Source organism: Mesoplodon bidens (assembly GCF_964165515.1).
Source record: "Mesoplodon bidens genome assembly, chromosome: 9".
NCBI classification, from domain to species: Eukaryota; Metazoa; Chordata; class Mammalia; order Artiodactyla; family Ziphiidae; genus Mesoplodon; species Mesoplodon bidens.
Window position 1 is genome coordinate 54,403,931 of NC_138166.1, and position 16,210 is coordinate 54,420,140.

The 16,210-nt window shown below is 41.9% G+C and overlaps 1 protein-coding gene across 2 annotated transcripts; it reads left to right on the forward strand.

The window, feature by feature from the left end:
• Positions 1–259: 259 nt before the first annotated feature.
• SRI (sorcin) lies at positions 260–14,905 on the forward strand. Of its 2 annotated transcripts, XM_081244975.1 has the most exons (9): positions 260–431; positions 1,309–1,392; positions 3,698–3,767; positions 9,845–9,889; positions 10,905–10,948; positions 11,739–11,886; positions 12,122–12,235; positions 13,496–13,554; positions 14,529–14,905. In XM_081244975.1, exons 1-9 carry the CDS (start codon positions 381–383, stop codon positions 14,553–14,555), a joined length of 642 nt encoding a protein of 213 aa, XP_081101101.1. In that variant the 5' UTR covers positions 260–380; the 3' UTR covers positions 14,556–14,905. The 2 variants fall into 2 exon arrangements, with proteins under 2 accessions (XP_081101101.1, XP_081101102.1); XM_081244976.1 differs by lacking the exon at positions 9,845–9,889 and having other exon boundaries at positions 262–431.
• Positions 14,906–16,210: the final 1,305 nt, after the last annotated feature.

Consider the following 16,210-nt stretch of genomic DNA (forward strand, 5'->3'; position numbering starts at 1 on the left):
CTCTGCTTAGAGGCCGTAGGCCTGTCCAGTAAAGTTATTTAAAATAAAAAGCGTAACAGAACATGTCCAAGCAGGAAGAGAAAAAGAATACCCCGGGAACTGGGTTAGTGTCGGAACGTGCCATTCGTTTCGAAGGGAGGAGAGTCCCAGGTGCGAATTGTATCGCGGGTCTGAAGTCACTTACCGGACCTCCGATTCGTCAGGGCCTGAGTACGTAAACACCAAAGGCCGGGCGGAGCGCAGGAGGGGGCGAGGGGCCGGAAGTGGAGCCTGGCAGGGACGGCGGGCCTGAAGCGCGTCCCCCGTGGGCTCCGGTGGTGCGGCCCGAGGCGGCCGCGGCGGGGAGGCGGCAGGCGCAGGGCTGCGGCACAGAGGGCAGCATGGCGTACCCCGGGCACCCTGGCGCCGGCGGCGGCTACTACGCAGGCGGGGTGAGTGCTGCCCGCCCGGGCTCGCGGCCGGGGTGCGACCCCTGGACGCCGGGGTCGCCGAGAGGCCACACGTGGCGACTCCGCCGGGGCGGCTCCCGGGCGCCCCCGCCCTGCCAGCCGCCTCGCCCCGGGCCCCTGCCGACCGGCCTCTGTCTCCAGCGCCCTCTTTCCCTCTGTCCCTTCAACCCCCGGCTGGCTGCGCGGGGCCGGGGCGCGGGTGGTTTTGACCCAAGAAGCCCACCCTGTGACTCCCGGATCCGCGGCGTGAAATAGTGCACACGGGGTGTTGCCTTCCTCTCCGCCTTCCCTGAGAGCAACAGCCATTTTAATCTAGAATGGTCCTGCGGTCCACCTCTCCCTCTCTGAAAGAAAGTGGGAAAAACAGGAAAGTCAGGGAAAGTCCGTTAGAGTCAAAGACCTCCGGGAGGAAGGCCGCCTCGCCCTGCGTCAGGGATGCGCGTCGTCGTGGGAACTGTTTCCAAAAGAGAAAGTTCCCTCGCCTTGACCCACCTCACCCCTCCCGAGGCTACACCTGTCTCAAAACGCTTTAAAAATACCGTAAACGCTAGAAAAATGTAAGTTGCATGCCCAGGTTTCGTTTATCTCAGTAGCCTGCGGGTTAATGGGGATTTGTAAAGTTGCTTCACTTACTCTGATGTCACTGTCAAGACTACTCATTTTGATCCTAGCTGCCGGTTTTTAAATTATAACGGGGTGAGAATGGGAGAAAGGGGAGGAGTGATTGCAGGTAGAGAGTTCCAGGTGGCAAACGACTGACAGCGAAGGCCTGGCAATTGCCTGGCTTTGCATGAGGCATTCAGTGGTGAAAGAATAAAACTTGGTCAGCGGAATGATGCGTTTGTTTCCTATCTTACAGTATGGAGGGGCTCCCGGAGGGCCTGCGTTTCCCGGACAAACTCAGGATCCGCTGTATGGTTACTTTGCTGCTGTAGCTGGACAGGTTAGCTTTTCCCTTTAACATTAAAGGACTGTCAGATTCTACATTTGTATTAACCTTTGTTATAGTGGCACAGAAAAACAGCCTTTCCTCTGGAAAATAATTCCTTTGCTTCTGCACAAGAAAAAAAAAAGAGAAGTTCATAGGCAGTTACTTATTTTTGAATATTCAGAACGAATTAGGACAAAGGGTTACTCGTGTTTATGTTACATTCAGAACTAAACTTGTGATTGAATTAGGGTCAGATTCAACAGAACAGGCTAGTATAAATGTGCTTTGAAGATATGTAAGGTAGAAAGATGTCTTCAGAACTGAATTGTCAGGGTCCATAGTGGTTTCCAGAGAAGAAATACCAGATCTGCTGAACATTAAAACCTTCTTTGTACAATTAAAAGCATGTGGTACTAGTAATTCTGTAGCCAGATTCTAGGGAACACTTTCTTTGGGTAGAGTTTGATTGTTAGTCAGTTACCCCCTTAGGAAATAGGTGTGTATGGTAAAAACCCACCAGCTTCAAAATAAGAAAGGTGGGCTTCCCTGGTGGCGCAGTGGTTGGGAGTATGCCTGCCGATACAGGGGACACAGGTTTGTGCCCCGGTCTGGGAAGATCCCATGTGCCGCAGAGCGGCTGGGCCCGTGAGCCGTGGCCGCTGGGCCTGCACGTCCGGAGCCTGTGCTCCGCAACGGGAGAGGCCACAACAGTGAGAGGCTCACGTACCGCAAAAAAAAAAAAAAAAAAATTAAGAAAGGTACTATATTCTTCTTACTATCAGGAAGTTAATCTTCTGAACAGTTTAGTTCCTCTTTGATGCAGATGCTGTTACCAGGTCAAGTCTTCCATGTCCTTATCAGGTGTTGTGGTCTGTTGACCCAGAGAGAGAATTAAGGTCAGCACCCCAAGACCATTCACTTCTTTACATTCTAAGTCATATGACAGGCGGTAGTGCATCTTGAGGGAGGCCCCTTCCCCAGCTCCCAGGTCAGTGAATGTATATGGTAAATATGCTGTTGATATAACCCAAACATGTCCAGAGGGGGTGTCTGTGCTTATGAATTCACCTTAGCTTTGTTTTGATCAAAAGCTAGAAGTAACACAATCTTAATGTGAAAATGCCTTAGACTGTTATGGAATAACAACCTACAACCACCTTTTAGAATAGCACTCTAAGAAATACCGTTTGAGAAACACTGGAAAATTGAGTCTAAAACTGAAAGAGCTGCCCCTTAAGTATCTGCTTCATCTGTTAGTGATCAGTATCTTTGAAACCACAAGACACGGCAAAGCTCAAGACTCCTTATTCTTAGACTGCCTGTGCCTGCAGCCATGTAAGTGACCCCCCCTGCTTAGTTTTCAGCAGCCCTGGCCTGCAGCAGCATGCCCATCGTTTTTCACATTATTGATCATGCCCCTCGTCTAGAACATATAATAGTCATGGACTTGAGGAATTTTATTTTAAAATCCCTAAAAATAACATGTATCTAGTTCTGACCTAGGTCAGCCGGTGAATAAGCACGGGGAACCTCTGTCTCCCAGGTATAATCGTGATAAAAAAAACCCAGTTCATCACATCATAAGCAAAGGTGATCACAGAGGACGCTTTCTGTGGGAACCAGACTTTTCACTTACTGATGTCATCTGTATACCCTGCTCTCCACACACCCCGACAAAAAAAAAGCTAGAAAGAGTAATAAGACTTTTAATCAACTACATAAATAATTTTATTTTAAAATGCTTGCTTTGGCAGATCCCTAGCTCAGACTGAGAGTAGTTCAAGACAGAAACTAGTTTTCTTCATACATTTAAAAATATCATGTCTCAGTGGAAGAAACTGAATTCACCTCACTGTTTTATTAAAAGAGGAATCTTATACTTGAGAACATTTATGCCAAGTCTAATTCGGGAATTTAGTACTACCAATACCTTTTCATCATTTCATCTAAAGTATAGGTGTAAGCAGCTTTCAGACTTGGTTAATTCTTGTATAATGATTATTTAAAATAAAGCCTGAAATTGAATGCCCACTTTACCTAGGTATTAAGAAATGTATTTTTTGTTTATGGCCCTAATTATACATTTATGGAAGAGGCCATAACAATTTGTCTTTCTTTCTGTACTTAAATTGTTATGGGAAGTAGACTGAGGAAAAAGAATGCCTACTTTTAGCAGGCATTCCTTTAAAAAAAGTCTCATGCATGATAATATTCATTGTCCTTACCATTATTGCTACACTGAATACTGAATGTAAACAAAGAACTAGAAAGTACAAATCATGATTGTGATTCCTTTTCCTATTTTTTTTTTTTAAAGGATGGACAAATAGATGCTGATGAATTGCAGAGATGCCTGACACAGTCGGGCATTGCTGGAGGATACAAACGTAAGTTAGGAGGCCCAAAGTGTCTCTAGAAATACTCCTGTGTTTCATATTTCAGATGTTACTTGTGATTATTATAGCCTTCAAGGAATCTGAGCTTTTCTGATCCAGCAAAGTTAAGAATTTCAAAAGCTGAATTCGGTTGGTTCTTTTGTATTTCAAAATGTTAATTTGAGAACAGTTCTTACTGAATCATTCCACACTACCCACCGATTTAGTGGGTTTCTTGGATATGGGTTCCATGTATCTGGAACCATTCAAACCAATGACAGTCTATATGGCCTCCTCAGAAAATGAGGTAAGGTGCTGAAATGAAATCCACCAGGTCAGGTGTTGTTAATGATAGGACCTAACATTCACTGCTGACTGTTTGCCAAGAGCTTATTCTGTCTCTGAGCCTGGTGGCACTTAGGGCTTTGAGTGGCTGGTCCTGTGCACCTGGCCCCCGAGTGGCCTGTCCTGCATGCCTAGTTCTGAGTAGTTGGTCCTACCCTCCCTTTTCCCCGGTGCCTGGTCCCCAACCCCTAGTCCTCAGGGAGCCAGTTCTGCACTCCTGGTCTCAACTCCTGGCAGCATGAACGCTCACCTTGACATCCCCCAGCTCTTTCCTCTTTCTACATCAGGCTAAGTAAGACGTGCCCTTCCTAATTTCTAAACTCCTTACAGTAGTCCTCCTTCCTGCCACCCCCCAGTTTCCTCACAGCCTGCCCCTGTACTTACACCTGCTTCCTGCCTTTTGACTCTGCATGAGCTGCAGAGAGAGAATTCCTGCCAAGATGCTGCATCCCACACATGCCACATGCTGCTCTTCAAATCATGTCTTGACCATGATAGAGAATAGTGTCTTGGCTAATGTACATGACCTACCAACTTCTCTGCCAGTTGTTAATTGAGACAGAACATCAGATCGAAGCCTCAACTTCCCAGTAAGCTGTGAATTAAAACACTCAAACTAGGGAATTCCCTGGCGGTCCAGTGGTTAGGACTCGGTGCTTTCACTGCAGTGGGCCCGGGCTTGATCCCTGGTTGGGAACTAAGATCCCTTAAGAAAAAAAAAAAACACTCAAACTAGAATTCACACTTGAGGACCCGTAGTGGCCACTTTTGACTGTTTGATACGGCACAGTTACTAGATGGCTCTCTTTTAAACTACTTGCATATCCATTTTTATCATCCTTCAGTATCCAATTAACATTTCCTAGTTGTGGGAATTAATACAAAAGAGGAACCTTTTGCATTTCTGTCATCTACCCTGGTCCTAAACAAAAGAAGCCCTTTTCTAGATTAGGGAATTATTATTTTTTAAACTATTGTAGGCAATACATTTAAACTATTGTAGGCAATACATTTAACCTCAAGCAGTTGGAGCTGGTGAACAAAGAAGGTCTAATAGCAGGGTTTACAGAAGTGAGCCATGTCACAACATAGACTATTACTCTACACCCTTTCAGTAGAAGAGGTGTGGCCGGTTTTCAAATCGAACAAAGTGGGCAGTATATCCTTGGAGAGCAGTGTTTTTAAAAATTTCATTTGAGAAAGCTACATTTACTAATGATCTTAGATCACTGAGTTATAGAAAAGACATATCCTGAATCATCTGGATCATGTGATTGAATTAATTTGCTTGCTGTCATCTGGTTATGGAGGCTGTAATGAACCACAAAACCATCTTGGTTGTGAGATGTCAGAGTGTTGTAATGCAGAAGTTATACAGCCATTGGTCTTTTCAACCCAGCTTCCAAGCCAGAAAGTGCGGACGGGCGCTAGGGGTGGCAGGGGGGATAGAGACACCTATGGCACCTTCTTAACCAGTTTAAGAGGGAGCAGTCATGCCTAGAGGTGGCGCTGATGAGGGAAGTTGCTCTTTTTTCCTTGAGTGTAGTGGTTGTTCCTCTGTGGTAAGGTTGAGAGAAACAACTGCAGGTGGGAATTTCCTGCTAGGTCTGTTACGTTGTGGATTTCCACTAGAAGAAAAGTTGTTTGAGGTATTTTAGCAGAATGAACAGGAGAAAGGAGATAGAGAGTCAAGATAAAATTATAACAAAGATTCTTTTGAAATTATTTAAAATAGGATTAGCATTAGTAAAAGCTCTTTCTGGGGAAAAAAAAATACTATTAACATTGAACAAGAGTTCTCCTCACCCAAACGTATTAGATGTCAGTGTTCTAACTCATTGGAACTGCCCAGAATGGTGACTTTTCTGTTTTGTTCACTGCCTACCTCATTCCCTCCCTTCTCAGTCCTCTCACAAAAGAGGACCAGATTTCTGTTCTCCCTGGCAAAGAGCTCTAACCTTTCACTGTCCTCCTCTAAAAATCCTGAGTAGCTCCATGGTGCCCATATAAAACAAAAGCCAGACAGCCTCCCAGGAATCCAGTCTCTTCAGTGATGCAGCCTCATCTGACGGTAATCTCTCCCACTTCCTTTGCCTGTCCAGACTTCACTGCTTCTCTCTGCTTATGCAGGTCCCTAGCTCTACATGGTTGTCGCCAGATGTCCCAAATCTTTTCTGTTGTTCAAAACTTGGCTTAAATGCTGCTGCTTCTATGAAGTCTTTCTTACCAAGAAGGAGCCTCTCCTCAACATCTGGTAGTTTTTGGTGCCTCCATTATGGCTTACCATCCTCTACCTTGTGCACATGACTTATCTTTAACTTTAGACTGTCAGCTGGGCCAGGTTCCAGTGTCACGTTTGTATCTCCAATGTCCCTGGTACCCTGAGCCCTGCACATAATGAATATTTAATAGGCATTTGATGAATTAATGAGTATAGAAGACTCCCTAAAATGGAAAAATCATATACCCATATTTGAATTCTGACTTAAGAAAGATTGATATTTACCTAAGGGATTATACATTACTTTTAAGTATCAGTGAAAATCAGAAGAGTCCGTTTAAAAACCATATCCTCCTTAGGCTCTTTGAGAGGGGTATACAGCTTCCTGCATAGGGATGAGAATTCAGTCTCACGTGTTCATTCATTTGGCCAACCAACACATTTCTAATGGACACCTACCACGTGGTAGGTGCTGGGGTCTGCAAGCGCCAACAGTGCCTCGGGAACACGGTGAAAAGCGCTGGGGTAGGTAAAGGGTTTACCTTTTACTGTAAGCTGTGGGGTCACATCAGAGGGGCCAGTAACCCAGACAGAGGTCAGGAAAGTTTTCCTTGCAGAATCGATACCTCAACTGAGGAGAAATGAAAGTTGAGCAGAAATGATGCAGACCAAGAAGTGAGTGAGGTAGGGAAGCTGTGTTCCAGGCAGACAGAACAGTGTGTACCCAGAGATGAGAGGGAGGATGGTTCAATCAAGAAACTGAGAGAAATTGACCAGAGGTAGCTTATGGGGTTGAATGAACAGTAGGAAAGGAGCTGAACTGAGAAAATATGTGTATGACCTTATATGCCAATTAAGGTGTTTGGACTTTATCCTGAGTGCAGTGGAACACCTCCACTGAGTCTTAAGTAGAAGAGCACCTATTTCCCTGGCTGTATGAGAAAGACCAAATTGAGGAGTATGGGTGTGGGGAATGTGGGGAGTCAGGGATACCAGTTAGGTGGCCCTTGGAGTCAAACAGATGAGAGAAGTGCTGACTACACTGGGGATAGGACAGTGGGACTGGAGTTGGATGGATCCTAAGGCTGTTCGGAAGGTGATCAAAGGTCAAGGGAGAGGGAATTGTGGACTTTCTCAGGTTTCTGGCTCAGGGGGCTGAGTGGGTAATGGTGTCATTCATAGACCTGGGAGACAGGGACTGGCTGCTTCCTGGCCGCCAAAAGCCTCGCTTTACATCCAGACACAGTTGGCCCTGTCCTGTGGTGTCAGGCCCTCTGGAGCAGTAGTCCTTACACTGCAGCAGCTGCAGCATCACCTGGAAGGTTTGCTAAAACCAGATCGCGGGCCCTGCTCTAGCATTTCTCTTTAGGATCTGGGGTGAGACCTGAGAATTTGCATCTCTAAACAGGTTGGGCCTGCTGGTTCAGGTTGAGCTTTAATATGAATATATATCCCCTGGGGATCTCGTTAAAAGCGCAGATTCTGATTTTGTTGGTTTATGTTAAGGGCTGAGATGCTGCAGTTCTAAAAGCTCCCAGGTGAGGAAAAACAAAGAGTTAATTACAAGGGAACACCCATAAGGCTATCTGCTGATTTCTCTACAGAAGCTTTGCAGGCTGGAAGGGAGTGGCATGATACATTCAGTCTTGAAAGGGAAAAACCTGCAAACTAGGATACTCTACCCAGCAAGATGATTATTTAGAGTAGGAGAGAGAAAGGATTTCTCAGACAGGCAAAAACTAAAAGAATACAGCAATACAAAACATATCCTAAAAGATATATTGAAAGGTCTACTCTAAAAAGAAAAGAAGCAAGAATCTATAGGAAAGAGAAAAGCACAATTGGAAAGTAAATCATTTAAATAAGCCAGTATCCAGATTAAAAAAAAAATCCAAAATATATTTTAAAGTGATGATAACTACAAAGAACAGCAAAAGGATAAACATGAAGATGTAAAAGAGGACATCAAAATCATAAAATGTGGGGGAGGACAGTAAGAAAATGTGTTCTTTTTTTTCAGAATGTATTTGAGCCTGTATGACTATCAGTCTAAAGAAACTAGATATAGTAGTGGGTTAACATACTTGAAAAACAGGGTAACCACAAATCAGAAACATACAGTAGATTCACAAAAACCAAAAAGAACTGAACACAAGCGTTAATACAAAAGAAAACCATCTGTTACAAGGCCTGCACTTGCCCAGTTTTAAGACAGAAGAAAGAGCCCGGAGTCAGCAACAGAGACATCAGTGGTTTAATGGATGGGGGAGCTTATACATCTGAAGCAAGGTCCTGGAGCAACACCCCACCGTGTGCAGCAGAAGGTGGGCAGGACACTCCAGAGGGGAAGGGGAGACTGCCAGTTATAAGGCGGGGTTACCTCAGGTGGGCTCATTCGTTACCAGGGAAGCCAGCAGAGGGGCACTCACTGCCCCTTTGATAAGAACAGTCACCAGCTGGGGCCCAGGGCAAGTACTTAGGAAGGTCAGTCCTGTGCGTAGGGTATAGGTGACGCAGGCCCTGGTCGGGCAGAGAATGTACAGAGAGCAAGAGAAGAGCCATCTTGAGTGGCCTGACCATACACCATCAAACCACAAAAAGAAAAACGAAAAGAAAAAAACAAGAAACAAAAGCTCCCAGGTGATATTAATAACAGCTAGTCCAGGAATCACACTTGGAGTAGAAGAGTGGTCTCAATCTTGACTACTCACTACAATCATCTGAGAAGCTTTAAAAACAAAACAAAACAAAACAAAACTAATGCCTGAGTCCCATAGTCAGATTCTGATTTAATTGTTCTGTGGTGGTGGTGACTATACTTAACAAAAGTTGTTGAGAGTACATCTTAAAACTTCTCACCACACACACAAAAGGTAGCTATGTGAGGTGATGGATGTGTTAATTAACCTTATTATGGTAATCATTTTGCAGTATATACATATAGAAAATCATTACAATGTATACCTTAAACTTACACAATGTTATATGTCAATAATATCTCAATAAAGCTGAAAAAATAATATTTGTTCTGTGGTGCAGCCCAGGTGTCAGGATCTTTTAAAGCCTCTGGGTGATTCTGATAAGCACCCAGGTTTGAGAACCTCTGGTCTCCACTAGAGAGACTTCATACTTCCACAGAACTTAAAAATCAGAATGAAGAACCAACCAACTCTTTCTCAAAAGTGCAGAAAAGTATTGCCTCCTCTCACCTCAGAGAACTGTCTCTGTGGATCAGATGGAGGTTGAAGGACCAAAATAGGAACAGCCCCCAACCTTTTATTTCAGGGTTCCAGGATATGCCAAACAGAGGAATCTATTAAAAGTAGAAAACCTCTAGTTTGTAATGTTCGGAGACATTACAGTAATAAGAGTTAGCTTAGTTGTGTTTTAAATTCACTTTTGTTAGAGATAAAAATGAAGCTAGTAACAGCTGTAAAAAATGTTAATTCTGTGTGCATCTTAACAAACTTGTCAAATTTATGCTAGCTTTGCCCACGTGACCGTTGTCACTTCTTCCTTCTAGTTTCACAGCTTCTTTGTACCTCAGAACACTTCCTCAAAGTCATTGGTAAGGTGCAAGGAATTCTTTATTTTTAATTTGTTAATGCTTAGAGTACCAGTAGGCCATTAACCAATAAGTGTATTCTAGTTTGGTTGTCTAAGTGAGGTATGGAAATGCCCTCAGAACACCCTTGAACTGTAAGTAAACTAAAAAGGTTTCTGAACAGTGGCCATCACTAAGTGGGTCATCAGGTCTTAGTCCAGAATGCTCTTGTTTAACACACAATTCTAGCAAGCATATTTATCTTATTGTCTATGAAAAGAGGCCGTAGGCTGTTTGGGGTAGGAGGTGACCATTCAGTGTCTGACATTAAAGGGAAAAGAAAGAAAAACAAATGATCAGACTCAGAACTAGCAAAACCAGCTAGAGTCAATTGTGAGTAGGAACAAAGCAAACTAACCCTCCCATTCACCATGGTGGATGATAATACATTGTGGTTCATTATGGTGAATTGAACTCACTATATTACAGTTTCAAAGGCAAGAAAGAATATAATACTTTTTAAAAACCATGTTATAGAAAAGTTTAAGCTTATCCAAAAATAGAGGTAATTATACAGTGAACTCCTGTATACCCATCACTCAGCTTCAACAGTTATCAATGTGTTGCCATTCTTGTTTTATCTGTAATCCTGCCCATGTTCTTTTAAAGCAAATTCCAGATCTCAACATTTATTCCACCTACAAATAACTTCAGTGTATACTTTTCATAAAGATAAGGACACTTTTTCCCCCCAATTTCAAAACCATAAATCACACCTAAAAATATTAACAGTACGATGCAAAACTTTTAAAAAAGATTTCTATTAAAGTTGTTAAAATCAAATTTGGGTTCTGGAAGGAATCCTGTCTAGCTGGAAAAAAAAAATCTACTTCAAAGCTCCATGAATTTAGCTCCATGTAGATTGAGCAGCATATAAAAGTGTATAAATAATCACATTCCTAATTAATTTGAATGTATCCAATGTAATGTGAATTTTTGAAATTGTATTAATATGTATGTACTTTTCTTGATTTAACAGCTTTTAACCTGGAGACTTGCCGGCTTATGGTTTCAATGCTGGATGTATCCTTTACCTTGATTGTGGCCAAGAGTATTTTTTCTGGATAAAAAAAAAAATCCTTCCTGAAGGAATTCATCTAAGGATTAATACCCAGTAAACACAAAGTGACAAATGACCACAAAAAAGTTTTCCGAAATCATTAGCTTTCAAGATGGTATTTGGTGTGAAAAAGGAAGGAAGTTTAGTAAGTAGAACATTCATTATTTAAGAATTTGAGGAAGCATCAAAGACAAACAAGTATAGAAACCAGAGCAGTCAGGGAGGCTTTTTCACCGTGACATTGATTATCCTGCATGATTCAAACCTGGCCTTCAAGCAATGGGATTTTTCACATCACAGTTCTTAGACTAGTTTAGCTAGTGCTGATGGTATGGTTCTTTCATCCCACTCATTTTCCAAAAGTGAGAACAGTGGGTCTGGGAGGGCTTACCAAGCGAGTGTTAGGGCTAAAGAGGACCCCGGACAGAAGGACAAGCAGCATAGCCTGGGCCACCCAGAAAGTGCAGCCCAGTTTGGTTGTTACAGGTGGCTCGCAATGGCCTCGTTATTCCCTTGTAATCACATCATATCAATTAACTTTTCTCCCCAGGGGAAATAGGTACTCAGAGCTTTTTCTCCATAGGCCCTTTTTATTATATCATTAGTCTCTTGTCCTATCATGTCCAAAAGAATGTATAACATTTTTAACCTTTTCAGCAGAAAGAATATTAAATTCCCTTATCCTTGATCTTTGATTTAATCATTAGAAAATGTTGCAAAATAAAGATGCGCTAATCCTTGATTACAGTTCAGAGAGATATGTCAGGCACAATGGGTTTCAGCGAGTTTAAAGAACTCTGGGCTGTACTAAACGGCTGGAGACAACACTTTATCAGTTTTGACAGCGACAGGAGTGGAACAGTGGATCCCCAGGAATTGCAGAAGGCCCTGACAACAATGGGTGGGTATGACTGACTCCACCTCTCTGTTCATTGGTAGAAGTAATGTTTTTTTTTAATTTCTAAAACTAAGTGCTACATGTAGGTGGTTTCTATTTGTAGAAGTAGTACATATTCATAATTTAAATGAGCCCTCTCAGTCCTAAAAATTTGGGGGGGCTTGATTATTTTTAACGGTCTTTTTGTAATCCTTGATTTTTTTTTCTTTTTTGGCTGGATGATTTTTCTTCCTTTCAGGATTTAGGTTGAGTCCCCAGGCTGTGAATTCAATTGCAAAACGATATAGTACCAATGGAAAGATCACCTTCGATGATTACATCGCCTGCTGCGTCAAGCTGCGAGCTCTAACAGGTGTGTCCTTTGAGATCACTATTAAGCATGTCTGGCAGAATATCTGTTTTCTCAGAAATTTTTTTCACATTACTAAGTAATCTGCCGTTAAAATAATCCTAACTAAATTCCCTGGTGGTCCAGTGGTGAGGACTCCATGCTCTCACTGCTGAGGGCCCAGGTTCGATCCTTGGTCGGGGAACTAAGATCTCCCAAGCCAGCGGCGTGGCCAAAAAAAATCCTAAATAAACTTTACTAAAATGTTTCAAAACATAACAAGCTAACTGATACGTTTTTGATCAGAGTATGAGCAGTATTCTGTGATTTCTCCCCAGAATGTGAAATACTTGAAAAAAGTGAAATTACTCATTGGTAGCTCTTTCCTGTTTCCTCCTGTTGGAAAGATTTTAAATGGTGGTCTCTGTTTCAGATGTCCTTCTTTTTTTTTTTTTTTTTTTTTGCGGTACACGGGCCTCTCACTGTTGTGGCCTCTCCCGTTGCGGAGCACAGGCTCCCGACGCGCAGGCTCAGCAGCCATGGCTCACGGGCCCAGCCGCTCCACGGCATGTGGGATCTTCCTGGACCGGGGCACGAACCCGTGTCGCCTGCATTGGCAGGCGGACTCTCAACCACTGCGCCACCAGGGAAGCCCCAGATGTCCTTCTTAAATGTAGCTGTATCAGTAATCTACTTTTCTCTCCCCTCTATTCTTTTTCTTTCTTTTGTATTTTTTTTTCTGGTTTCGTTCCTCTCTTTAGCTTTTTACCCTTTTTAATATCTGGTTTTATGATTTTTTTGCATCCTGACACAACTTTGAGGGTGGATTTTCTTACTAAAGTGAATCCTTTTAATAGGACAGAGCTCAAATGGGTGGAATATATGATCACAGCTGTTTGTCATATTAAGGACTCCATCCATCTATTTCCTAATTAAGCAATATCTATGTTATTAAGAACTTGGAAATTCTGTGCTTCCATCACAATTAAGGAATGATCTCAGAAGTCAGTGCAGCTTTTACTGACTTTGGGATGAGGTGTTTTCTTCCAGCTCCATGTTGAGAAAGACAGTTGGCCAACTTCTGCATGTTGTGTTACTTGGTTGCATATTAAATCTATTCATATTGGTACAGTTGGTTTCTTTGCTTTGGTCTTTTGTTTATGCTGGCTGGTTGTACAATTTAAATGTTACTGCATTTTGAACCCAGTGCCAACATAATTAACTATTATAATTTCAGATGAAATGCTTAAAAAGACTCATAAATTTTACTGTGGTGTTTTACAGACAGCTTTCGAAGACGGGATACTGCTCAGCAAGGTGTTGTGAATTTCCCGTATGATGATGTAAGTCTCAGTAAATTTGGAACTGACAAAATACAAAAATGCACATATTTTCGGTTTAGCAGTTGCTGCAGTTACGAGTACACTTTAAAAAGGCTTGTGTGTAAACATGTTTATTTCTTCTGCTTAAAGGTGTGTTCTCTTCAGTGTGCATTAACTTCTCAGGTGACAGTCCCGCTCTGTTTCCAAGGACGGAGAGGTGGCCTGTAGAGCAGAAAGTGCATAGGCTTTGGCCTCAGCAGGGCCACTTAAGGAATATCTGAACGTCCTGACCCAAGTTCCATTTTCCCTGAAAAGAGGGGTAATCAGCCCGGCCTTGCAGGAATGCTGCAGGAATTAGCAGTGCCCAGGGCCTCAGTGGTGTTGGAAGAATGCAAAAGAAAACTGAGAGCAAAGGCAGAGTCTACTGCTGTGTGTTTGGTGGTGAAGCAAACATTTCACAGCAAATACTGATGCTTCTACACTGAGGTTTCTGATTTGCAAGGGAAGGGTCAGATATTCTGTTTCTGTGCATCCATATACTGGCACACTAGAATTTATTTTAATAAAGCAGATTTTAAGGGAATAAACCATTTTAAAGGCACTCTGGTAGAATAGTGGGTTAAGACTGCAGTTCTGAAGTTCCCCATGGGATAGAATGCTATAAACTGTACTGTTACTTGTATTTGTAAGTAGGTGCCTTTGATCATGACCATGTCTAGAGTAAGATATTATTTGGAATTTAAATAATTCTTTGTCCACTGGGGTAAGATGAGCTTCTTGTAAGAAGCTTTGATGTGAGAAACACATTGGGTTTTATATTAGACTGCTTCCTTCAAAAAATGAACCTTTCCACTCATCATTTACTCCTATTTTGAAAAGGTTTTTTTAGATCCACAGTTCAAATGAGAATACCAAAAGGTAAGCTGCCTAAAAATAAGCTAGGGTGTATTCTGCGTTCTGAGGTCTGCAGTGTAACGCTGATTTTTCTCTTTCAGTTCATTCAGTGCGTCATGAGTGTTTAAATCAGCAGGAAGACCTATGAAGATAATCCACATTCATTCCAACTGGAGTTCTCCTTTGCTCTTTGCCTTCAGTAATTGTGTGCAAACTTACACAGCCACTTTTCCTTAACAGCTGTTGTAAAGGTTTATTACTTTATGTACAACTGAAGTTTTTAGTTTTGATAATATATTCTTTGGAATGTTATTAATATCAGATCTGGTCAGTTAAACACCATTTAGAACTTCCTTGAGCCATTGTTAATCATTCCTTATTTTCTTGCTAAGCCTCTTTTATGTAAATTTAAGTGTGCAAATTGTTTAAGGCACATTATGTATTTTTCATTGTAAGCTACTAAAACCTTTTCATCAGACTACAGCCGTTGTTGTCCCTCTTTTAGAAGGGCTTTTACGTGGTATTGAAAGCTTTATGTGTGGAGTATTCTCATCATGTAAATGGTTTAGACCCACTTGGATGCAAAAAAACAACCAACAAACAAACCTGGTAATATATGTCAGGAATCTCCTGAGTGGAAACTTAACACAGCTTAAAGGCTTACAGAGATTTTGATGGCTGTATAAATGGAAACTGGTTGAATAATTTGAGTGGCAAATACTGCCTGTCATCAAGTTCCTTCTTGTCATCATCCGTGTAGACCTTTGCTAACTATACTTAAAAATCTTGAACATTATGAGCTTAACTATGTAAAAAAGAAAATTGATAGGAAAAGACTAAAGGAATGTATGAAAATATTAACTGTGGTTATTTTTAGCTAATGGGATTCTAGGTGACTAATTCCCTTTATGCATTTCAGTATTTTCCAAGTTTTCTATAATGTGTGTGCTTTCCTTTTAAAATCAGAAGATGCTAATTTTTAAAACGGTGATACACCCATTTTGATATGCCATGTGTTCACACTTACATTAAAAAATATACACAGACATAGAGAATGGACTTGAGGACACGGGGAGGGGGAAGTGTAAGCTGGGAGAAGTGAGAGAGTGGCATGGATTTATTATATACACTACCAAATGTAAACTAGATAGCTAGTGGGAAGCAGCCGCATAGCACAGGGAGCTCGGTGCTTTGTGACCACCTAGAGGAGTGGGGTGGGGTAGGGAGGGTGGGAGGGAGACGCAAGAGGGAGGAGATATGGGGATATATGTATATGTACAGCTGATTCACTTTGTTATACAGCAGAAACTAACACACCATTGTAAAGCAATTATACTCCAATAAAGATGTTAAAAATATATATATACACAGTAAAAGGACTGGAAAGAGTACACAAGAATGTTGCTGTGGCTTCCACTGGAAGTCAGAATCATGAGCTCATTTTCCCCCTTCCTGCTACTCTTCCAAATATTCTCTGACAAGCAAATATTACATTTATAATGGAAGACATTTTTTTGTTTTAATTTTTAAACCATGTACTAGTAAGGTCTGGATTCTAATGCTGGCTGTGCCTCTTACTAAATATGTGGTTTGATCATTTTAGATAAACTCAGAGCCTCAATTTCCCCATCTTGGAAAGGAGGTAATATATGCCTCCTGGGGTAGTCTGAATATGAAAAAGTGCTGGCATGATAAGCACCAGTAATGTTTCTGTTTCTTAAATTTAAAGCTGGCCTGGTTTGCTTTTTAGCAAAAGAGCTTAACAGATAAAACAATGAAATTA

Bases quoted from the DNA above. Each gene is read 5' to 3' on its own strand.
- SRI (XM_081244975.1), top strand. From the start codon at position 381: ATGGCGTACCCCGGGCACCCTGGCGCCGGCGGCGGCTACTACGCAGGC. The intron at 1,393-3,697 runs GTTAGCTTTTCC...TTTTTTTTAAAG, and splicing joins TTGCTGCTGTAGCTGGACAG to GATGGACAAATAGATGCTGA. The intron at 13,555-14,528 runs GTAAGTCTCAGT...TTTCTCTTTCAG, and splicing joins TGAATTTCCCGTATGATGAT to TTCATTCAGTGCGTCATGAG.